The sequence below is a fragment of the Equus caballus genome, chromosome 9, assembly GCF_041296265.1.
Source record: "Equus caballus isolate H_3958 breed thoroughbred chromosome 9, TB-T2T, whole genome shotgun sequence".
In the NCBI taxonomy this organism is placed as follows: domain Eukaryota; kingdom Metazoa; phylum Chordata; class Mammalia; order Perissodactyla; family Equidae; genus Equus; species Equus caballus.
The window spans coordinates 68,136,512-68,160,949 of NC_091692.1; the positions used below are offsets into that span (position 1 = coordinate 68,136,512).

Below are 24,438 nucleotides of genomic sequence, written 5' to 3' on the forward strand. Positions count from 1 at the left end.
TTTTTTCACTTGATAAATTTGTTAACTGTTTCCCTTATGAGATTGTAATGCAGCAAAGAGAAGTGTTGTGTGTGCATGCTTAATGGGTGCTTAATAAATTGAACTGAAACAACTAAGAAAAGCTGTCGTAAATATTAAAGGAGAATTAATGCATAGATCATTTCCTTGTGAGTGTATTTGTTAAAATTAAATTTTTTATTATGTTTTATTGGCTGTAATTCTATGTATAACTAGGATCACAGAGATAATCTCTTTCTATTGCTAGTTTTTACCTTTGTATTTAGGCCAAATTGAATCAGTGTATTTTTGAAGTAAGTTTTTCTATAAGTACCTTATACATGATTTTTTTTTCCGTAAAAAATTGACACTGTAGCAAACCTTTACCGTTATGTGAAGATCAAAAGACACTTGGAATGCAGTTGTAAATGCATTCAAATCTTTGCCACTTTAATCTTTTTCTGTATTTATTATTTGTCATTAAATTTTAAGCTGATGATTCCTGGTGTTTCTTTTTCTTTTTAAATAGATATGATGATGCTATTCAGCTATATGATCGAATTTTACAAGAAGATCCAACCAACACTGTAAGTTAGCTGATTGTCCTGAAGATCATCTAAAGTTTATTTTAAAAGGCAAAATTATGGCAAGTAGACTTTTGATGGTGAACATGATGTATTCTATACAGAAGTGAACTATGATGATGTACATCTGAAATTTAGATAATGTTATAAACCAATATTACCCCAACTTTTAAAAGAAGGCGAAATCAGTTCAGTTTGAAATAATGGAAAAATGCATACAGAGCCAGGTTTTATCTTTTTATTTCAAATATTTCATTATGAGCCATATTTTTTTTTTTTTATAGATTTAAAACTCTTTGGCAAAATTTGACTTAAATCTTATTAGAGAGAAGTTAGTTGAAATTTGGAAGGAAAGAATATTATGTACTTACATGAAAGCCCAGCAGAGCTCAGTGTTTTTGTGATATTTTGAAGTTTATGAAATAGTAACTTGTTTTGGGGGGTAGTTATATCTTATTTGTCTGAATGAAAAATGAAAGAAATCATCTCTGTGGTTAATATAGGGAATTATGAAGTTGTTTTGTTTGGTTTTGCTTTTTTCTACCTTCTACCTGAATAAGAATATATCTCTCTCTCTCTTTATCCTGATTTTGAACAAGTGTTTTGTATCAGTTATTGGGCAGAGTATTTGTTACAAATGTATAGTATTATTTGTTTGAAAAATACCCTGGTTAAAAAATTTTTTTTAATGTTGAGAACATTTTGGTTTACTATATTGGCATAATGACTTCCCTCAGACTTACCTTTTACTAAGTGAAGAGGTAAAGAGAAACTTTAGATAACATCCGGTATTTTGATGTCTTATGTTATTATGTCCATACATGTGCCTTCTAAAAGAGAAATATTTTTAGAATTTTTAAACAAAAACCAGTTTGACCACTTGTCTGTCAGTAGCCATGCTGTGACGGTGGCTCATAGAAGAGCTGGAAGGACTCACAACTAAAATACACATCTAAGTACTAGAGCTTTGTGGGAAAAAAAAGAGAGGAAGATTGGCAACAGATGTTAGCTCAGTGTGAATCATTCCCAGCCAAAAAAAGAATTCTCAGTTACATGAACCAATATAACCAATTAAAAAGAAGAAACCAGTTTGAGTTTGTTTTTTCCTTTTATAAAAGGAGAAATTGTTATATTAACACATAATACAAATACTTGAAGGTGTTCTCTTATTTGGCAAGTATTTCATTAAAACTGCACATTTTATAAAAGTCATAATGTACAATTGTCACTTATAAGATCCAGAAATGCTTAATATTGAACGTTAGTAACTTGATTCATTTTAAATAAATTATTTGTGCTAAGTTGGGAAATTATGCAATACTGAAGTGTGCAGTTTCTGGATAGCATTTGTCCCAGGCATTCATTGGTCATAAATCCCTGATCCCTGCTTGCCTCTTTTGATACTCCATAGTAATACTTAACATCTATTGCTTAAAGGGTAGAGTTTTCTCAAGCTTTATTGAGATGTAATTGACTAGCAACATTGTGAAAGTTTATGTTGCACAATGTGGTGATTTAATATATGTATATATTGTGAAATGGTTTAGAGTTTTGCTTTTAATATTATCCCACCCCAGGGAAATTTTCTTTGGAAACTTCCTAGGTTTTTTAATTTTTGGTGTCTGAATGGCAGGGATTCATTATTTTGTGAGGATTCTCAGAATGTAGAGAGTTCAGGGAAAAGTTTTGGCAGAGCTGCAAGCCTACCTATTATAAAAAATAAAAGTAAGAATCAGCTTGTGGGGGCGGGCCTGGTGGTGTGGTAGTTAAGTTCATGCACTCTGCTTCAGCATCCCAGGGTTTGCCAGTTCAGATCCCATGCGCAGATGTATGTCCTGCTTATCAAGGCATACTGTCACAGGCGTCCCACATATAAATTAGAGGAGTCTAGACACAGATGTTTGCTCAGGGCCAGGCTTCCTCAGCAAAAAGAGGAAGATTGGTGACAGATGTTAGCTTAGGGCTAATCTTCCCCAGCAAAAAAAAAAAAGAAACAGCTTCTGTTAATTTTATCTAGATATTCTCAATAAAAAGAGTTAAAATCAGAAAGTTTTGAATACTTTTCTAGTCTTAACTATTCTAATGCCTTGCCATCTGTTTTAATAAAACAATCCTTTATAGATAGTACCATTTTTCTTTTCCTGAAGACTTTCTCATGTACTTATTTCAATTATAAGATTTCACCACAGTTTCAAAGGTATTCATTTTTCAAACAGCTATATATTGAAAAAATGAAATCAAGTTTCTGAGAAAAGTTTGAGTTTCATGTATATTTCTAATACCAAGTTAAAAATCAGTAGCTTGTAATTTGTTTTCTTGGAATTAGGAGTCAAACATCGTACTTCTATACCAGTTTAAGTTGGAACTATTTTTAGTAAATTATTTCACTTCAAGGTCTAAGATAATATGTAATTAAATATTGCTCTATCTTTGTAGTAGTATAACTAAGGAAAAGGATGAAACTGGGCTTTCTCATCTTTTTGAGATAATACATTAAAGTTGCTTTGGAAAAAGAAATTATGATGTCTTCTATATAGTAACTTAACTGTTTCATATTAAGTGAAAGTCTTCCCCTACTAGTCTTTATTAGTTCTAGGTCTTATCTGGCTTTGTTATTTCCCTCAACGTCTACCACAGTGCTTTCTACAGATAGAGTAACAGAAACAGTCTTAATTCTTAGTAACACTAACACTATGGTGGCTCACAACAGATACTTGATAAACATTTACAGAAGGACAGAAGGTACTGAGGGGAGATTAGATAAAACTGCTATTTGATGAAAGAATAATATATGGCAACGCTCATGTTAGTCACCTTGCTCTAAAATATTTACCTAAAACGTAAAGATTTAGTTACTACCTCCTCATACATAGTCTATAAGGGGCCATTTGGATTTCTCTTTTAGCCAGTCTTAAAGCCATAAAACGTGGAAAGTACAATTATGTGTTGCTTAATGACAGGGTGACATTCTAAGAAATGCATTGTTAGGTGATTTCTTTGTGCAAATGTCATAAAGTGTACTTACACAAAGCTAGATGGTATCGCCTACTACACAGGTAGGCTATATGGTGCTAATCTTATGACACTGCCATCACGTATGCAGTCCATCCTTGACTGAGATATTGTTATGTGGCACATGACTATAGATATAATTGCCTCTGTGCTAAGGGTGAAGATGCTTTCAGAATGCCACATTTCCCAGGGTCATCGGCATAAACCTTGGAGGCAGGAGTGCCTGGAAGTCTGTTTTCCCTCTGTTGGCAATGTATTGTGTCAGTTGCTTTACATTGATACTTGGAGATTGATGGTATTACTGAGGTTTGGAGAGGCTAAATATTTTGCCCTTGGTTAGAAAGCTGGTAAGTGACAAGAGTTGGGGTTCAGTTTCTTGTCTTTTTTATTTCAAAGCCTGGACTCTCTGCTTTACCGTATTGCCTTTGGAAGAAGTAGTATCATGAAAAATGAAAGGAATAAACAATTCTGTTTCAAATGATGTTGGATTGGTGAAATCAGATATTATATGTCTAAAAGAAATTAGTTCCTTAATTATATATTAATTCATCCCTCACCTGTTTTGAGAAGGACTTGGGATAAGGCTTTCACATTTGAAATCTAGTAATTCTTCCTGAAGGCTTAAGGATTGAGTTACTTTTAGAGCTTTTTACTTTCCTTCTGAATTCTTTTTTATATTTTATTTATTTTATTATTATTTTTAAAGATTTTATTTTTTTCTTTTTTCTCCCCAAAGCCCCCCCAGTACATAGTTGTATATTCTTAGTTGTGGGTCCTTCTAGTTGTGGCCTGTGAGAAGCCACCTCAGCGTGGCCTGATGAGCAGTGCCATGTCCGCACCCAGGATTCAAACTGGCGAAACTCTGGGCCGCTGCAGCAGAGCGTATGAACTTAACCACTTGACCATGGGGCCGGCCCCTCCTTCTGAACTCTTGAGATTAAGCTTTGAATTCATTATGGTGCTTTCATTGTTTTACCTAGTGAAATTATTCCAAAATTATTTCTATGCCAACTATGTGGCAGGCATTGTGTTAGGCCTTCAGCCTGAGATGAATAATCAAGGATATATGTTTTTAATACATGTGATTTTTTTGTTACCAAAATATCACTATTATTATAAATATTGCTCTTGTTATTTATTGGGGAATCTCTTGATTCTCTCTGATTTTTTGACTTTTACTTTTTCAGAGCAAAAACCTCCACCTTTCCCACCCCAAGACAGGTAGCTGTGTTAGTATAAAGAGGCCTCATTCATTTTACTTCTCTTGTCTGCATCTTGTGGAGTGTGTATTATATAAAACAATGATAATCATGTTCCTAATTATTAAGCTTAACCTGGCCCTAGTTATAGTGTATTTTATTATTTATCCTTCAGCTTTGAATTAATCAGAGATGGAGGGGATGTAAATTTAATAGTTCATATAGTGCTCTCCAGTCCCTGACTATTCACTCCACCCTCAAACATATAGTCGTAATTACACACAATGCTACTCTCTCCTATGCTTTTGCTCTTGTGTTCCTCCTACTATGCAGTGTCCTCCATATAATTTCCTCTCTTGCTTCCTTAATGTCTGCTTGCCCTTTTTATTTCAGTACATGTATCACATCTGGGACTCACTTTGCTTCCTGCCCTTCCATCTCTCTACTCTGCCGCAGCCTGTGTTAGGATCTCCATGTTACCACAACACCCCAGATATCTCTATCATTGTCTTTTTATTTGATATGTCTTCCTCTCATGAGACTGAGCTCCTGCAAGGAATTATCTATTCCTTTTTTATGCTTATATTTTCATTGTCTAGCACAGTACTTGGAACACAATAGATGCTGAGTAAATGATGACTACATAAATAAATGGCACTGATTTTTATATTTATCATTTAAAAATCTTTAAAATACAAGTTTTAAATGCTTTGATTATTATAAAATATGTCTTTCAGGACCTATGTTATTCTTTTGAAAGACTCATAGGTAGATTTTTCTCTTAAAATTGTGAAAAAAGTTCTCAGAAGCCATATTTGTATAATAACATTCAAGTGCCCATGGTGAGATTTTTTTTCTAATCTCCACTATCCTTCTATCTCTTAAGATACAGATCTTATGAATGAAACAGAGTAAAAGGACTTTAGGCTGGATAAAGATTAGGATTCCCTGCTGGCTTGTAATTATCAGAATCTGGATGGTTATTTATTTGAATGAAATGATGCATACATTGTGTACATCAAAAGTAAAGCATATATGATTGTTAGAGGAATGTTTGAATTCCCCAGTGGGATGTCATGGAGTATGTTTATAAACTCCCACTAAGCAGTAGTGGTACAATGGTATTTCACTGGCATTGAGATAATAATTTGCACAGTCAAATTACCTTCTTTACAAAAACCCAGGGAATCATGAAGGCCTAATCCTTTATTAATGTCAACCCATAGGCTGCAAGAAAGCGTAAGATTGCCATTCGAAAAGCCCAGGGGAAAAATGTGGAGGCCATTCGGGAGCTGAATGAGTATCTGGAACAGTGAGTGTCTTACAAGAGGATTGTGTTTTGTTATTCTGATAAATCTTTTTTAATTAAAATGGAATTTGCATTTGATTTTCCTTTTCGCCTCCATGCTGTTCATTTACAGAATATCTACACGCTTATTTTTTTTCCCTTTCCTCTTACCAGATTTGTTGGAGACCAAGAAGCCTGGCATGAACTCGCAGAACTTTATATCAATGAACATGAGTAAGTTGTTAGATGCACATAAAACTTTGTTAGAGTACAGTTTTCATCACTATATGTTAAGAAGGCATAATGGTTTCTGAAGGATTGGTGAGAAGATATGAATTACATGTCATTTTAAATGAACAAAAAAGTAAACAAATGACAAATAAATCCACAATTTGTTGGTTATAATAGGTGAATTGCTTTAACTAAGTCATTTGTCGTTTTGTTTGGGAAATGAGTTTTTCTTTCAAATACGGATGGCATTCTTTGGAATTAGAAAGGCCTGCATTTGCAAAGCTAAGGTTATTTTTAATGAATCAAAATTGTGAATTTTTAGAGTTTAAATTCTTCTTATATACAAAGAGTATTATACTCCCTGCTGTTTAAAAATTCTGTCAAGTGAATGCATTTATTAGCCTTAGTACTAAGAGAATCAACTCTTCCAAAGTAGAAGCATTCTGTTGCCTGGGTAAAAAACCAAGAATAATCAAGAATGTTGAATGTTGTAGGAACTTGCTTATTGGATATTTAATGTTTTTGTTAGCTTTTTTATTGCTGTAGTGACAGGAGGAAATCCCAGTGTGAGAGGATTAGCCCAGTCTTAGTGCAAGTTTTCTAATATCACAGCATTAACGCCAACCTCCCTCTAGAGGCACGATTTTTTTTTCTGCTTAGTTCTTCTGAATCTGAAGTATATCACGTTGTTTGTTTCCTTCTTTTTGAGAGAATAGAATCAGATTCTCATGCACATATTCTTAAAGTGCATGAATAGTTAACTTCATTCTTATACTACAAATAGCTGACACAGGAAATAAAATAGAATGAAGACACTTCTTTCTTGTCTTTGCCCAGGGCTGTGTATGTAATGTGAAATGGAGAATTAAGGTAGTTATCTGCATAATTCTAATAAAAGTGGGAGCTAAAGTAAAAGTAGTAGCTGTCATTTAATGAGTATGTACTGTATTCTGGGAACCATTCTTCAGTTCTCTACTATACTCTGGCTGTCAGATTCTCTTTGTTTTTCATTAGGAAATTATTTCCTGAATCATATTCACTATAGATATATGTTCACATATGTAAACATACTCATGATTCTCTTATGTATGTGAGAGTGGTAGTGTGTTTGGTTTAAATGGTAATGGTTCCATTTTTCATAGTTTGAAAGTCAACATTTATAAAATATGCAGTATATAATGTAAATAACATGAAACTGAATTTTTGGAGTGCAGTAACAAAATTAACATTAGTTTTATTTTGTCCCTAAAATGGCAGTCATTTAAAATGTTTCTATGCCTTTTGAAGGTCATGTGATTAAAAGCATTTTAAAACATTTCAAATCATCAATAAAATGTTTTAATTAAAGTAATACCTAATGCAGAAAATTTGAAAAACCCAATAAAGAATAAAGATGAAGACATAAATCATGTGTAGTTATATCATCCTAAGTTAACTACAGTTCATAGTTGATTTTTTTCCCTCAGTAACTCTTAAACAGAAACCTAAAATAGAATTATCTTTTGTAGTTTATGCTTTTCACTTATTTATATTTTGTCAAAAATTCCTTATCACCATAAATATTCCAAAACGTGATTTTAATCGCTTTATATTATTTTATCTTATAATATGCCCTAGTATTCTTCACCAATTTCCTAGGGAAATATAAAGGTTGTTTTTCATGTTCACTATAATGCTGTTCTGATTGTCTTTAATTGTTTCTTTGGGCTAAAATCTTAGAAGTAGAATTCCTTGATTATATGATATGCACATTTTTAGTGGTTTTGATAAATTGTTCCTAATTGTTCACTAGAAAGATAATATCAGTTTACTCTCACAGCAGCAATTATTAGAGTGTCCCTTTAACGACACTGGGTGCTCTCATTCTTTTTAACCTTTGCAAATTTTGATAGGTGAAAATTGGTTACACCTTTTAGAAAAGTTTTTAAGAACTCTTTATATAAATGATATGAACCTTTGTCCTGTCAAAAATATATCCTTGTTTATGTCTTTTTAATATTGATTTTTTGATTTGTAGAAACTTTATATTAGGTAATCAGATATGTCAATTTTTATTGCTTTTATGTTTTCTGTCCTCTAAAACTATGTAAATATGTCAATTATTTTCCTGTTTCTTTCTGTTTTACTTTTTTGCATGTGTTTCTAGTATTTCTTTAATTAGTTCTCAAATAGGTTATATTTTATTTTTAACCTACCATTAAATTTATTATTATTATTATTTGCCTCACCTTGTAATGGCCACATTCAGTTTTGCTTTGTTTTGAGTCTCTAAAGAGTTTATTGAGATAGGGTTGAATGTACGTTTAAGAGAAGTGAACTGAAAAATCCCCAAAAATCAAGAAGTATAGACAGAAAGGCACCTAAAAAATAATCTCTTATCAGGGGCAATGGTAATTGTGTTCAGGCTACCTTTTTGTCTTATATCACAAACTCTTTTTGGTCTTAAAGCTAAAAAAGTGACCATTTATTTTTTCTAATTGAGCACACAGAAGGAATATTCAGATTTAGAGTGAGTGGAAATAAATATCTTTAGGTTTTTTTGAAATGATATGAAAATCAGAATCTCTTAATTCATTTGATTTGTTTGGGCAAGTTGTTATAATAGAAAGGATTTTTTTGGGCAGAAGTGATAAATTATTGTGGAATGTCAGTTTAGCACAGTTTGGGGGACATAGTGGCAGAAATGTAGCAATTTAGGAATTGCTAGACATATTTAACATTTTGACATTCTTTTCTGCATATGAATAGATACAAGCTATTTTAAATATAATAGGTCACAGGCAGTATTGCTATGCTAGATCTAGAATTTTTACTCCAAATAAATGTCCACAGTAGAATGTTCATATAAGCATACTCAGTACTTTTATAGAAAGGAGATATAGAATTCTGCCACATATTTTTTTATGTTTGAGTTTTACTTAACATTCCTTCTGATTTATAAGTTCTAGTTTCTCTTTAGTTACTCCAGTAGTATATGTTACACCAGTTGACCATATTGAGACACTTTATTTGTTCTAAATATAAAAAATTAGTTATCCATTAGCACCACGAGTATATATTATAAACAAAAATATGTTTTTTAAACAAAGACACTTACTGTTTTTACTTGATTTGTAGTTAAAACTAGATATTATATCCACAAGGAGCAGCCAGTAGTGTAAATTAATTGTGATCTTGATTGTGATTCCTTTTTGTAGGTCAGTCTTGCTATAAAATTGTATAACAGATGAAATTATCAAAATCCTATCAGGAAAAATAATGTTTATAAAGCAATCTAGGGACAAATATTATAACGTATACATATGCTTTTGGGAGGAAGAGAAGAACTTCAAAAACTTTATTTGGTTACTGACTCTACCATGTAATAATAGTATTTATTTTACATAGATTCGAATTGTTTTTACTTCTCTAATCTTAGTCTCATTGAGTCATTGTATATAATGAATTTTACTTCTTTATGCATCTGGAATGCTACCATCCTTGGGAGGACTGAGTACATAATCACTTAAATCACTTTACGTATGGCTTAATACACTTGGGCGACCCTGGCTCAGAAAAAACTGCATTAGACCAGCTCTTGCCCATTTCAGCTCTAAGTTTATTTGATTCTATATTTTATCCACAAAATTAGTTTGATTTTATACTTTGTAAAATTGAGGGGAAGCGATCCCTTTCTTATATGTGATGCTAAATCATTTCTGAGAAAAATATCTTGGCATTCATTTTTCAGTAGAAACTGTACCTGCCCGTTTTATCTTACTTTATGCCTTGTATGAACCAGAGTCACAGTTGTGCTCGACCCATTTAAATCTCTAAGGATATTTATTCTTAGCATTATGTTGAATTTTTGGCATCATCCTAGTTAAGGGAACGAATTTACACGGGAGCTGTCTTTTTGATGAAGTTGCGTCTTTGAGGTAGAGACCCTTTTCCCTTCTCTTATGGAATAATAAATAAATAGGTGGCCATAATGCTTTTGTTCTAGATATTTATTCAATCATTTATTCAATCGTTTATTATGTACTTGTCCTATGTCAAAAACCAGTGTGACATTTTGGATATAAAAATGAAAAGGGCTACATAGCTGCATGATCTTTGAGAATCTGTATATAAGGTCATTCATAAATCTAAAATGCTGTGGTTTTTGGGTAATCTGCAGGGTGTTTTTGGTTCCTTGGGCCCTTTGGGTTTGATTGCTGTACCCATTTTTATGTTACCATTCACATCTTCATCACTACTGTCAACACCATGATTTTTCACTGTGGTGTGTAGTGCATATAGGCAGTATGCTTAGCGGTTAAGAGTGTAGGCTATCTGGAGTGGCACAGCCTGAGTTTCAGTTTACATCTCTGTGCCTCAGTGTTCTCAACTATAGAATGGTGAGAATTTCCTTCTTCCTAGTGCTTTGGTAGGATTAAATGAGTTAACACATATTACACACCTAGAGTAGTGCATGATACATAATAAGTAGGTAATAAAAGTTACCTACTAGTAGTCAGTACACATGTGTGAAACTGCAACATGTATATTTTGAAAAGTAAGTACATCAGACATTAGTGTAAAGATAGGTACCTTTGTATATTGGTGACAAAAGCCAAAAATAACTCTTAGGTAGCCTTTTTCTGTTGGGTACTGTTATCACCTCCTCATTGGAAATAAATCTTACAACACCTGTGTTCTTAGGCTTTTCTGTAAATACTGAGGACATTCATATGCTTTAAACATAGGAAATACATTAAGGAGAATTAGAGTCACATGATGTAAAGCCATTTTTCTAGAACCTTTTGCAGCATTTTTGTCTTCAGGTTTTCAGCAAGATTTTTGTTTCTCTACAACATGATTAAATTAAGTAGAGTGCGTATCTAAACCGCTAAGTTGATCTATTTTTCATGAGTTTGGAAATTTATAGCTTCATTATGATTTTGTATTTGACAGTAAACTTATGTAATGAAAAGTCTTTTTAATAGAATATGTTGTTAAATATATGTCTGTAAAGGATTTTTACTGAATAGAGAGTATTTAATAAAATATTTATTTCCTTCCTACCCTTTAGCTATTTAAATATTTTAGTAAATGATCAGTGGACCAGAAGTTATTTTATATGTAACCTCATCCTAGGTCTGAAAGCCTATGTTGTTAATAATGTTTGGATGTCATAATACTGACCCAGTTTTAAAAATGTAATACCTATTGATTGTTCATAGGCTGCTTTAGGATTTAGACCTCTGTTTGTTTATTCATTTCATTAAAAAAATTAGCATAATTCGTATTTAAGATAACTACTTTATTAATAAAACTATTTAAATTATTTTGGGAATAAAATGTGATGTCACTAAAATTGTTTTTAAATTGTCTTAAGGTATAACTAAGATAAAATTTGTGACTTTTAAAATTAATTTCTCCTCTTGATATTTTTCAGCTATGCTAAAGCAGCCTTTTGTTTAGAGGAGCTTATGATGACTAATCCACACAACCACTTATACTCTCAGCAGTATGCTGAAGTAAGTGTTTTCAAAAACAGTTGTATGTGATTTTTTTGTTGTTGGTGTTGGGTATTATTATGGAACTAAAAATAGGTCCTTAATGTTCGGCAAATATATAAATATTTAAAACATATGATGTAAATTGACTTGGAGTAAAAGTTTTAAATTTTTAATACTGTAATGGAACTACTGATTTCTCCATTAAAAGCTTGTATTTAAAACTGAAGTTCTTTGTATTTTTTTATACTATTTTCTTTCCTAATTATGAATTAATTATTCCCCACTTGTCATCATTTACTGGTTTCCAAGACGTTTATAATGTTTGTGATTTTTAAATCCATATTCTAGGAAATTCGTATTAAGGTCAATGTTTTGGGAAGTAGAAAGTATTTATTTTATTTGCTTACTATTAAGAATAGCAGTGCAATTGAATGCTGTAAAGTTGGAAGGACTTTATCATTAAGGAGTGTCAGTGCAACTTTGAAAAGGGCAATTTAGTATCTAAGTCTAGATTTGTAAGGCTAGTAATAGAATATATAAAATTGTGAAGCATTTGCAAGGCACTTGAAATAGAAATTATACTGACTTCTTTATATTGGCAGCATTTTTGTTTTAAAAACTACTCAATGATTTTAATGTTCATAGAACAGAATAGTTTTTTGGAGAAGGTTATGCTTTAAAATTTAGATTAGTTTTAACAATTTTAAGATGAAGTCTTTTAACATCTTGCATTTGTTTACAGAATATCTGTTTCAATTACTAATGCCTGTAGCATGATGAAACATGCTATATTTCAAAGTAGTAAAATAAACAGGTTTCAGCACTCTGCAATTTTTAACAGGTTAAATATACCCAAGGTGGACTTGAAAACCTCGAACTTTCAAGAAAGTATTTTGCACAGGCATTGAAACTGAACAACAGAAATATGAGAGCTTTGTTTGGGCTTTACATGGTGAGTTGAAGTGTATGTTTAATGTTATTTTACGAAATCTGTCATTTAAAATCCATTAACTATCCCATCCAATTACTTGCCTCTTATATTTGTATTTCATTGGTAAGAATATGATTTTTTTTGCTCTAGCTAATTATGAGCTATAGGTTGTAAGGCACTTTTATTTTTGAATGTTAATATATCCTAGCTGTTTAACATTTCATTGCAAAATATCTTTTAATGTATTAGAATTGAAATCTGCCCTTATAAAATTAAGTAATAACAGATACAAACCATATTACATATTTCTTAATTGTTTTGATATTCTTGGGTTTATGCCCAACATTATTGTATTTCTTACTTAAATTATAGTTGTATGAGATGTTTTTAAACTGTGCCAATAAGAGACGTGTTAGAAATAAAATCTCTGATGTCAAATTAAAACATTTTTTATGGTATAGAAAAATAGTGGAAATTGTTTGTGGGAAGCATGTAATTGAATATTTCTGTTGTATATGTATGCCAAATGACTGATTTAGAAAAGTCAATTAACAAGAATATAGGAAATAGGAAGAACTTGCTGAGCTTTAAAATATATATAAAATGAGCCCTTCTCTGCAATCAGAATGACTGGAAAAGTAAGCTTTTTTTAGTAGTCCACTTCTTTGAAATTTTAATTTATCCTAGTCTTTTCATGAACTTTTGGATGAATGTCTTGTTGGGGCTCAGTGAAAAAGAATTGATTACAGAAACGGAAGCTGGAAGAAGCGTAAATGAAATAATTTTTGGAAGAGGAATGGCACAATATAATTGGAAAACAGTTCAAAGGAATTTTAAGAAATTTTTCCTGGATTCTGCCAGTGCCAAGTGTAATAGCTTGGAGATACAGTAATAGTAGCAGTGTCTCTTTTTACCAAATAAGTTAACAATACTAATTTTAAAGATCTATAATAAGTAAATGATTAATAATAGTTTATACATAGCACTTTATATGCCAGGCATTGTTCTGACCTCTATTTTTTGTTTTAAATCATTAAATTCTCACATCACCTATTTAAGAAGGTACTGTTATTACCACCCTCTCATAGAAAGTGAAACTACAACACAGAGAGGTCTAATTAATTTGTCCAAGGATGGACACAGAACTACTAAGTGATTGAGGTGGATTCCAGCCTAGGCAGTTGACTCAGTCATACTCTTAACACTGCATTTGCTGAAATTCATATCAAAAAGGTGACATTAAAGACATAGAGATACATGAATCAGATTTTGCATATAAATTCCTCACTGACAGAGGAGGAGACGGGAAAAGTCTGTAACACAAGCTAGGTATAGAAGAAAGCCTTAACATTTTTTTTTTTGAGTCACATGGACAGATCCTCTTAAGAATAAGATATATTTAAGAATAGGATAAAAGTTATATCTTCCTCTCCCCAGAAATACACACTTAAAAATTAGCATGTGATTTTGGGGGTTTACAGATTCTTTCATGGATCTCAGATTAATAGTCCCTTGTTTAAATACATTTTTGAAAAGGAGAAGGTGGATCAAATTATAGTGACTCTAATTGGTTCTATGGAACACAGTTTGGAAATACTTGGTATGGTGAAAAGTAGACTGAAAGTGAGGATCTCTTTCTGTTTCTAAGACTTTCATTAACTTGCTTTAGTCAAGTCAGATAACTCCTATTGGACTTAAATTTTCTTTTTACCTGTTAAGGTAGGGGTTGGACTAAATTATTTTTGGAATTCCTTATATTAGTATTCAATAATTCTATAGTTCTGACAGGAAAGCTGAAGTAATTCAGTAACAAGAAATAACACCAGTAATATTCTAAAGTACTTAAGTGGTAATGGAATTTTACTTTAAGAGCCTTGGTAGATAACTTACAAAATAATTTCAGATATTATTTAAGATATCGTTTCTGTTCACATTACTTTGGATTATTCTATATGTTAAAATATATTTTCATCTCTAAATACTAATTTCATTCAACTTTATTTTTATTTTAAAAATTGTTTTGGTACAATTTTTAAAACTGTTATCATCCCATTGAAACTGACTGTTGCATATGTGTTTTTGATTATCTTGACTAGAAAAAAATAATTTTGTTTTTGATGTTTCTTTTTGCTTTTAGTCGGCAAGTCATATTGCTTCTAATCCAAAAGCAAGTGCAAAAATGAAAAAGGACAACATGAAATATGCTAGTTGGGCAGCTAGTCAGATCAACAGAGCTTATCAGGTTAGTATTGATAATTGTATATTATCATATAGGTCAGTTAATGTTTTCCTTAGTTGTTTTTGTTTCTACAGACTACAAAGACAGATGTCTGTCGTTGGACTTTTAGCCTTAGGGCCTTTATCAAATCTGTTTTAACCATATAGAATTAACTTGTAGTTATAGGATCACATTTTTTTTTTCCTAAAAGATGTCTGTTGCTATTATGACCCCATAAATTAGCCTTATCATCTGGAAATCTCAGTAGTTTTGCATTTGGCAAATAAAAAGTAATTCTAAAAGTCCAGCAAGAATAAACAAGTTGCATGATGCACTTCAGAAGCAGATTCAGTATATGATTGTAGTTTAATCAGAGGTCTCTCAAGTAATAAAGGAGGAAGAAAAGCCTAAAAGTAAACTAACCCGACTTTATATAACAAAGTTCCTGTATACTCCTTACATGTCAGATCTTATGTGAAACTTCTTCACTCATTTCTGAGTTTTTTGAAGCTCATCTCTAGGAGATTCTTCAGGAAGGGCTCATGGAAAAGTGTATCTTCTTATATCTTGCATGTTTATAATTTACTATCTATAGTCTTTATATTTGAAGAAAAATTTGGCTTTTTATACAAACTTTGGCTTACATTTACTTAAGTATCTTAAACGTATTGTTCCATTTTTTTCTAGGATAAAATATTGCTGTTAAGAAGTCTGATGCCATCTTGATTTTCTTTCTCTAATAAATGACAGACTTTTTGTCTGATTTCCCAAAGGGATTTTTTCTTGATCTTTAAAGTCCAGTAGTTTTGCCACAGTATGTTTTGTTGATTATTCTGAGGTCAATTTTCCCAAATACATAATAGACCCTTTCAATATCTGGATTCAGTCCTCTTTTATTTCGAGAAAAGTTGCTTTTAGAATTACAGTTTTGGGGCCAGTTTTTTTCCTTCTCCTTTCACATTCACGGTGGCTCAGCAGTTAAGTGTACACGTTCTGCTTCGGCAGCCTAGGGTTCGCCGGTTCGGATCCTGGGTGTGGACATGGCACCGTGTGGCAACCCATGCTGTGGTAGGTGTCCCACATATAAAGTAGAGGAAGATGGGCATGGATGTTAGCTCAGGGCCAGTCTTCCTCAGTGAAAAGAGGAGGATTGGCAGTAGTTAGCTCAGGGCTAATCTCCCTCAAAAAAAAAAAATTTTAAAAAAGATTACAGTTTTAAATATTTCTTAGTTTGGTTGCCTAAGTTTTCTTTTTCAGGTCTCCAATTACAAGTTTATTGGCTATCCTTTCCCAGCTCCTGTATCATTCATTTTCTTTCAAATCCTTTTCTATATTTTATTTTCTTCTTTTTTCTCCGTAATAGTTTTTTATGGGGTTAGTTCGTATTCTTTTTCTTATTCCCCACATTTAAATGAGATGGTTTTCCTGGGCTCTGTCCAGTCTGTATATCCAGTCTTTCTGGGAAGTAGGTCTAGTTCAGAAAGATTTTCTGGTTTCAGTCTCTCTTCTGCCCCTAGAGCTCTATAGATCTTGAATTTTGAGATGTTGTCTCAGTTTTGAATGTTGCTTTTTATTATTAGTTTTTTTTTCTTCTGGGATTTGCTGCCTCTGGGCATCGCTACCTTCCTCACCCCTCCTTTTCTCAACCATCTCTCCAGTGTTCCTACCCTGTTGAGTTTGGTTTCAGTTTCTGGTAGTTTTCATTCAGAGTATAAGGTTTTTTTCCTTCTGGAACAGGGTGTTTCATGGATATTTCAGAGATTCTGAAGCCCTAGACTGTTAGACTTGTTTAATGTCACATTAGCATGCAATTTTTTATGCTTGTGTTTCATTTGGAGCCTTTGAGACTGACCTGTTTTTGCAGGTCATTTGCAGATTCATCAGTTCGTACTTTTCTCATTTCTGTGGCTTGTAGAGTAGTAGGTTGTCTTCTTTTACTTCCTATTGCTCCTGCAACATAGCTGTTGATCTTTTATGTGTCCTGCTACCCATATTCTTGGGTTTTGGAGGATTGCTTGCAATGTGTTTTTTGAAGATGTCTTCCTTGGGCTTGTTTTCTGTCATTTTGGTTTTGGTGCTGTTTGTTTCTTTGTGTTTTTACTCCTGGTTGGAGAAAGTTGGGGAGGTTAAAAAATTCAGTGTCCCATGATCATTTAAAGTCACTTTTATGTATTTTTATTATGTATAATAATGTTAGTTCTGTTGGCATGTAAGTCAGAATATTTATAACTATTAGCTAGGCTGTGCTTCTGCAAATGCAGTTCAACTTAGCTCAGATCTGTAATGGGGTTCCACACAATAAGCTGAAAGAGAGAGAGAGAGAAAGAAAGATAAGACTTGGATAATATAAAACTAATGGTATGCAAACTACATCATTGTTTTTTAGGTATTTTTGAGAAACAGCTATTCACAGTGCATTTTTTGCAATGGTATGACTATATTTAAAATCAATTTTTATTAAATTATAGCATACATAGAAGAAAGAACTCGAGTCATAAATGTACATTTCAGTGAATTATACAAGGTAAATGTATCCAGGTCAATAAATAGAAACATTCCAGCACCCCAAAGCTCTCGTGGTACCTCCTCTCAATTTCTACTTCTTTTATCCTCCCCAAGAGTATTGATTTATAATCACATGATTTTGGCATTTTTTTGAACTTTAAGGAATTATGCAGTTTGGATTCATTTTTGTCTGGCCTATTTCACTATTACGTTTATGAGATTTATCCTGGTTTATGTCTGTAGTTCATTCATTTTCATCATACTGTAGTCTATGAACATACTACAGTTTTAATCATTTGTTGATAGGTGTTTGGATTATTTCCTGTTTGGGGCTATTATGAATAATACTACAATGAATATTGCTGACAAGTCTTTTGGTGTACATGTACGTGTACTTCTGAAGATTGTATACCTTTGAGTGGAAATACGGGGTCATAGGACGTATGTATATTTATTTAATAGATAAAGCTTATTTTTCAAATTATTTGTTTATAGTCCCAACAGCAGTGTTTGAGAGTTCTTGTAACTCCACATCTTCATTAACACTTGGTTCTGTCAGTTTTGTAATTATGGTCATTCTGGTGTATGTGTAGGGGTTTTATTTTGCATATCCCTGATGCCTGGTGAACACTGAGGCTGAATACTTTTTCGTCTTTATTGGCCATTTGGATATCCTCTTTCATGAAGTTTATCTTTTTCATTGGTTTATGACATTTTAGTTTGTTTTTTAATTTTCTGATTATGAGCCCTTTGTTCATTATATGTGAAGCATATCTCTTCAACTCCTTACTGGCTTTTATTCTCAAATGATTTTGCTAAATAAAAGGTCTGAAGTTAAGTATGTTCAATTTAATTATTCATTTCCTTCATGGTTTGTGCTTTTTGTGTTCTGTTTAAGAAATCATTTGCTATTCATAGTCATAAAGATAATCATACGTGTCTGTAGAATTTTTTTCCTTCTCCTTTTCGCATTTAGATCCACAGTCCATTTGGAACTGATTTTTATGTCTGATGTGAGATAGAGGTCAGTTTCCCCCCATGTGGCTATCCAGAGTGTTTCTGTCCATCTCCATATTCTGTCATGAGTCCCATTCCATGGAAGCTGGTACTATGTAGTAGTTAAACGAAGAACACAGATGCTAGATCCATATTGTTTGACTTCCAAGTTTGGCTGTGACATTTATTAGCTATGTGACCTTGGATAAATTACATACTATCTCTGGCCCTAGCTTTTATCTGAAAGATGGACACAATAAAAGTTTTCTGAGGATTAAAGAAGTTTGTACATAATTTTCACTAAATCATAGTAATACACATTATATTGTGTTTACTGATCATGTGCTCTAAGTTCACTTTGTCATGCCTGCTATGTTCATTGCAATTATAACAACGATAAGAGTTATAATAGCAAACATTTATAGACAATTTATTATAAACTAGGTATTTTTCCTGTTTTATAAATGAGGAAGTTAAATCGTGGAAAGATTAAATAAGTTTCCCAGTGTGACAAAACTGGTTAATGACAGAGCTGTTTTCAGAACCAGGCAGTCTGACTCCAAAGTTGGTGCTCTTAATGGCTTCAATATACTGCCTGTAAAAGGAGATGTCAGATTATAAATGTATCTGAGGCTGTAATTATAGTTTCCAACTCCCTCTCAGTTATTTTCTCATGTGAACAATTGATGTCCTACCCTCACTTGTTGCTCTTTTCATTTCAGACCTAAAACTCTGAATGGTAACTAAATTCAGTTTTGTTTTGTTTTGGGTTTTTTTTTTCCTTTCTCTCTGTCTCTTCAGAAATATAAGACCAGGCAAACATGCCCTTCCCTGCTTTTGAGATGCCCTATACCATTTGACATAAATTCATCACTTCAGTATTTTAAGCCATTGTTGACAGATCCAAACCCTATTCTTAGTAATATTTGCTCTTCTTGCCATCCTCTTTAAAAAAAAAAAAGAAAAAGAAAATTCTATTGTATCTTATTAGCTCCATTCTCTTTTCACAGACTTATTTTATCAATGTTCTTTGGAAAGAGCTCTTATAGCGTCACTTGTGCTCTTCAGTCTTTGAGTTTTGCACTGTAAACTCCATAGTCCCCAGAGATGTTTTGCACATCTTTACTGAAGATATGATTTGCCTTTGCGTTTCTTTTTTTTTTTTCAGATGGGCACCTTGAGCTAACAACTGTTGCCAATCTTTTTTTTTCCTTAAAGATTGACACCTGAGCTAACAACTGTTGCCCATCTTCTTTTTTCTTTCTTTCTTTTTTTTTGATTTCTGCTTTTTCTCCCCAAATCCCCCCAGTACATAGTTGTACATTTTGGTTGTGGGTCCTTCTAGTTGTGGCACGTGGGACGCCGCCTCAGTGTGGCCTGATGAATGGTGCCATGTCCGTGCCCAGGATCCGAGCCAGCGAAACCCTGGGCGCCATAGCAGAGCAAGCGAACTTAACCACTCGCCCACGGGACCGGCCCCCTTCTTTTCTTGACTCTAAAGGAAAGACTAGTATTAGGTATTTTTGTCAGTTTCTGTCACCTTGGATACCACTCCAGGAAGATAACACATTTCCCAGTTTGTCGTGTCAGGTTTCTATATAGCAACTTCCAGTACTCATCAACTAGGAATCACCCATCATACAAAATTTATTTTGCCTCTAAACAGCAGTAACAGATTTTAAATAAAATCTCTTGGTGTTTTTGAAGCTTTCGTATTCTGTGCTTTTTCAGCAGAGGTTGTGGATTCTCTTTCTGTGAATTAGATTCCATAAATATTCATATCCATTGGCTTTTGCTAACTTAGTTGTTTAAAATAACGACTGACTTGCTTCTGATTCTGTAGGTAGGCTGTTTGACTTGGGCTCAGTTGAGAAATTCTGCTAATCTCGACTGGTCTAATTTATATTTCTGCCCGTGCTAGTGGTTGATGGCTTCACTTAAATATCTGACGGTTGGCTTTCTGTCAGCTGAGAGTGCTGGGCCTTGTGCCTGTCATTTGGCAGACTAACTTGGACTTAATCATGTGGTGGTCTTAGGGTTCCAAGATTAGCAAACAAGCAAATTCCAGTGTGCAAGGGCTTTTTGAGACTGGTGGTGTCACATGTTGCTGATATTCATTGAGGAAAGCAAGTCGCATGGTCATTTCAGATGTAGGGGATGCAGTACTTCAGCTCTCAATGGAGAGAGAAATATGTGGTCATTTAGCAATTTATTACATTATTGTATACCTCCATAGTCCCATCCTTCTCTTTTTGTTTATTTTTCTCTTTTTATCCACTTTATTGAGGTATAATTTATAGAATAATGTGCACACATTTTAAGTGTGTAGTTGAGTTTTGACAAATATATGCTCCCCTCTTACCACCACCTCATTCAAGATATACAGCATTTCCATCACCCCAGAAAGTTCCTTTCTGCCACTTTGCAGTCAACACTACCTTGCACTGCAGACAAGCACTGATTTGATTTTTATCGGTATGAATTAGTTTTGCCTATACTAGAACTTTATATAAATGAGATCATAGGTTATGTATTCTTTTGTGCCTGGCTTCTTTCACTCAGCATAATGTTTCTGAGATTCATCTATCCATTATTTCATTTTATTCATCCTATTATGTTATCCCCCCATATTATTTTCCGTAAATTATATAAAGGTAAATTTTAGTTATCTTACATCCCAGTTATCACAATGGATAAATCATTGGACTTTGAAGTTGATAAGTTTTTATTATTTGAGTGTTCTTTCTGGTGTATTTTCTTTAAGATCCAATGGGGAAATATGAAGGAAGAGTTTACTTAACCAAAACCTAGTCCATGAAAACAAAAATGCAGAATTTGTGATTAATGTGGAAAAGTATAAGTTTCAGAAATTGACATTTTATTAATTAGATACATTTCTGGGATGTAATTGAGAACTTTGTGACTCATGTCTAGGCATATAGACATGTATAAAGTATATAATAAATGTTCCTTATTGTAATGTTTTTCTAGGCATTTATAAATTAGAGAAAATGAGATTTTAAGAACTGCTTTTCCTTCTTTGTTTCTACTTAATAATGAAACAGAATATAGCTACTATTTGCTCTTCAATTAGGTAATTGGTTTAGCATGTTCAGTAGAGGCAGGCAAGTTTGATTAATGCTCTTGAAAAACTTTAATGTGAGCCTACTCAAATAATTTTCCAGATAAATGCTTTTTTGGTACACTGTTAAATTTGTCTGTGCTAGTGATCCATATGTTATTTATGATTGCAGAGGTGATTCTGTTACTATCCTTTTGGGAAATAGAAAATTAAATCATGATTTGAGGGAAAAATAGGATTCCGGCTTAATCAGTTAAATTGCCATATAATTCTGGAATAGACAAAATAATTGCATGTCAGGCTAAATTTGAAGTGATAGATTTATATTTCCAACTTTCTTTTTATTTGTTCTGACACAAATAAGTTAGTTTTATTCTAAATTGCACTGGTTGTCAGTAGTAGTGAGACACAATCTTAGGTGATTTTTTGATTAGCAAATTTTTTAAAATTACACATTCATATTTATTATTATTTTTAATGTGTTTAGATACAAACCAAGAAAAGTGCTGTATTTTAAAATCCTTATGACTTCAGCTTTACGGAAAGTTTTCATTTTTATTTGCTATTTAAAAAAGTAGAGTAAATGTTACTAGGTAGTATACAATTTTGTACCCCCTCCCCCAGCCCTTCAAAGCTTTTTCTCAGAATTAGACCTTTAAGTATCTGATTAGGACCATTCCTGTTTACTTTGGATAGGCCATGGTAAAAGAAAAGGCTTTCTGTTCTTGGTTGTCCTTGTGAAAGTGAATTTATTAGCAGGATAATGTGAGTAATAAGCACACCCCACGTCCTTTACTCACCATGGGAAATTATGAAAAAGCAAAGTTTTGAATGTGGTGTTGCTGTTACCATATTTTGTAATTGTGACTTGTATATGTAACATTTGAATTCCTTAAATTAGTAGTGTCTTATGAAAGGCAAAGTGATCTTGATTTCTATGAGAATCTTTCCTTGGCACTTCCTATAGAAATCTCCTTTAATTACTCTATCAAATCAAGATTCAACCGCAGAAACTGATGCTTTAGGAAGTAGGGTAATCATAATGGTAAGCTGCAGCCAGAGAGGTCAGAAGCAGGTTAGCAGTTCCTGAAGCAATGATGTTACCTGTGCTTGATCATGTAATCTGTCTCAACAGGTCACGAGAAGTTTGCCAAATTAAGTTAATTAAGAAAGAGAAGGAACACATCATAAATCAAGTACTAAGTACTTAAGACAGCATTGGTATTTGAAGGAAAGATCAGTTACTTGAAAATGTATTGAGTGCTTAGATGTTAACTTGAGAATACTATGTGTTGCTAATTGCAAATATTAATCAATACCTTAACCAGGGGAAAAAGAGTAACATAGATATAATAAACTTTCCCTAGCCCCACATGGAACTCTTAGTTATCTAGTAACGCTGTAGTGTTAAATCAAAACTGATAAATCTTGGAAATTGTTAGTCTAATTATAAAACTCACTTTGAAATCAGCATGGGGTATTCAACAATGTTTCCCTCACTGATTGTATTCACTATATTGAGTTTATAATATGCCATGAATTTGCTTTTAAATATACAAAGACAGTATTTAGTGCATTATATTTTGTTTTCATGATAAAATCCAATTTCAGTTTGGTTTTATAAAGTAAATGACAACTTAATAAACAAGAGATGCATGTTCTAAAACATGTTTACATCATTTTAATATGTAGCATAGAATTTTATTTGGCAGCTCTTTGCTGCAGAAACATGATATTATCTAGTTGGCTAATAAATCTGGAAAATTTTTTAAAATTGTGACCTACTGTAAATAATTGTAGCTATATCTTGCAACTTTAAAATGTTTAATAAAAAATACTTTATATTTTACCTCTGTTTGAAATTATAAAAGTTTGTTTAGAGACCAGACAAGTAGAAATGGTCCATGTTCTATAAGCTAAATTTCATTTATAAATTGTGCTTTTTATTTCATAAAAGTTTTCTGGTGTGTAGGGGATAGGTTTTTTTTTTTTCTTTTTGCTGAGGAAGATTGGCCCTGAGCTAACATCAGTTGCCAATCTTCCTCTTTCTGCTTGAGGAAGATTGCCAGTCTTCCTCTATTTTGTATGTGGGATGCCACCACAGCGTGGCTTGATGGAGCAGTGTGTAGGTCTGCACCCAGGATCCAAACCTGTGAACCCTGGGCCGCCGAAGTAGAGCATGTGAACTTAACCACTATGCCATCAGGCTGGCCTAGAATAGTTTTAAAATCAAATCTTTGGTTTTATAGATTATCATGCTACTTAAGTGTTTAACCTGGACAATTTTGCAGTGAAATTTTTGTACACTTCAACTAAAGATGAAACCTTAGTGAAAATGTCCTTAAAACTCATATTTTGTGTTTATTGAAGAGAAAGAACATATTTGATTTCATGCTAGTGATAAAATAGATAACGTTAACTTTCATTAGTAATGTGAAGGTAAGATTATGATTTTGAAGCTGCCACTGAAATTGAGTCTAATTGCATTTTTTTTAAATTAGTTTGCAGGTCGCAGTAAGAAGGAAACCAAATACTCTCTTAAGGCAGTCGAAGACATGTTGGAAACACTGCAGATCACCCAGTCTTAAGGTTTCAAAAACTCTTTCACATTACATTTCACAACTGCCAATTGAACTTATTGGCCTGTGATTTATTTACTAAATGCCCAGTGCTATTTATATACTAGTTTTCTGTTAAGAAGGCAATTGTAAAGAATGTGTTTATATAAACCCAAAAATGCCTTTTACTGCTAAGCAGGAAGATGGGGAAAGTCCATGGAAGAGAGACTTAATAAAACTCTTATTGATTGTACATCATTCTCTTCATATCACACATATATTACTGCTTTTAAACCACAATCTGATGTAGAAATAACCTTGTTAAATAAACCATGATGATTTAATAAACTTGCA

General features: G+C 32.8%; 1 protein-coding gene across 2 annotated transcripts in view; it reads left to right on the plus strand.

The window, feature by feature from the left end:
* Nucleotides 1–24,438, plus strand: part of EMC2 (ER membrane protein complex subunit 2) — a 59,415-nt gene extending 34,977 nt beyond the window's left edge. For both annotated transcript variants that reach the window (XM_001494974.6, XM_005613252.4), the window contains 7 exons: nucleotides 527–584; nucleotides 6,019–6,104; nucleotides 6,255–6,314; nucleotides 11,731–11,812; nucleotides 12,636–12,746; nucleotides 14,863–14,967; nucleotides 24,028–24,438. In XM_001494974.6, the coding sequence (XP_001495024.5) occupies nucleotides 527–584; nucleotides 6,019–6,104; nucleotides 6,255–6,314; nucleotides 11,731–11,812; nucleotides 12,636–12,746; nucleotides 14,863–14,967; nucleotides 24,028–24,114 (589 nt within the window). In that variant the 3' untranslated portion in view covers nucleotides 24,115–24,438. The remainder of the gene's footprint in view (nucleotides 1–526; nucleotides 585–6,018; nucleotides 6,105–6,254; nucleotides 6,315–11,730; nucleotides 11,813–12,635; nucleotides 12,747–14,862; nucleotides 14,968–24,027) is intronic.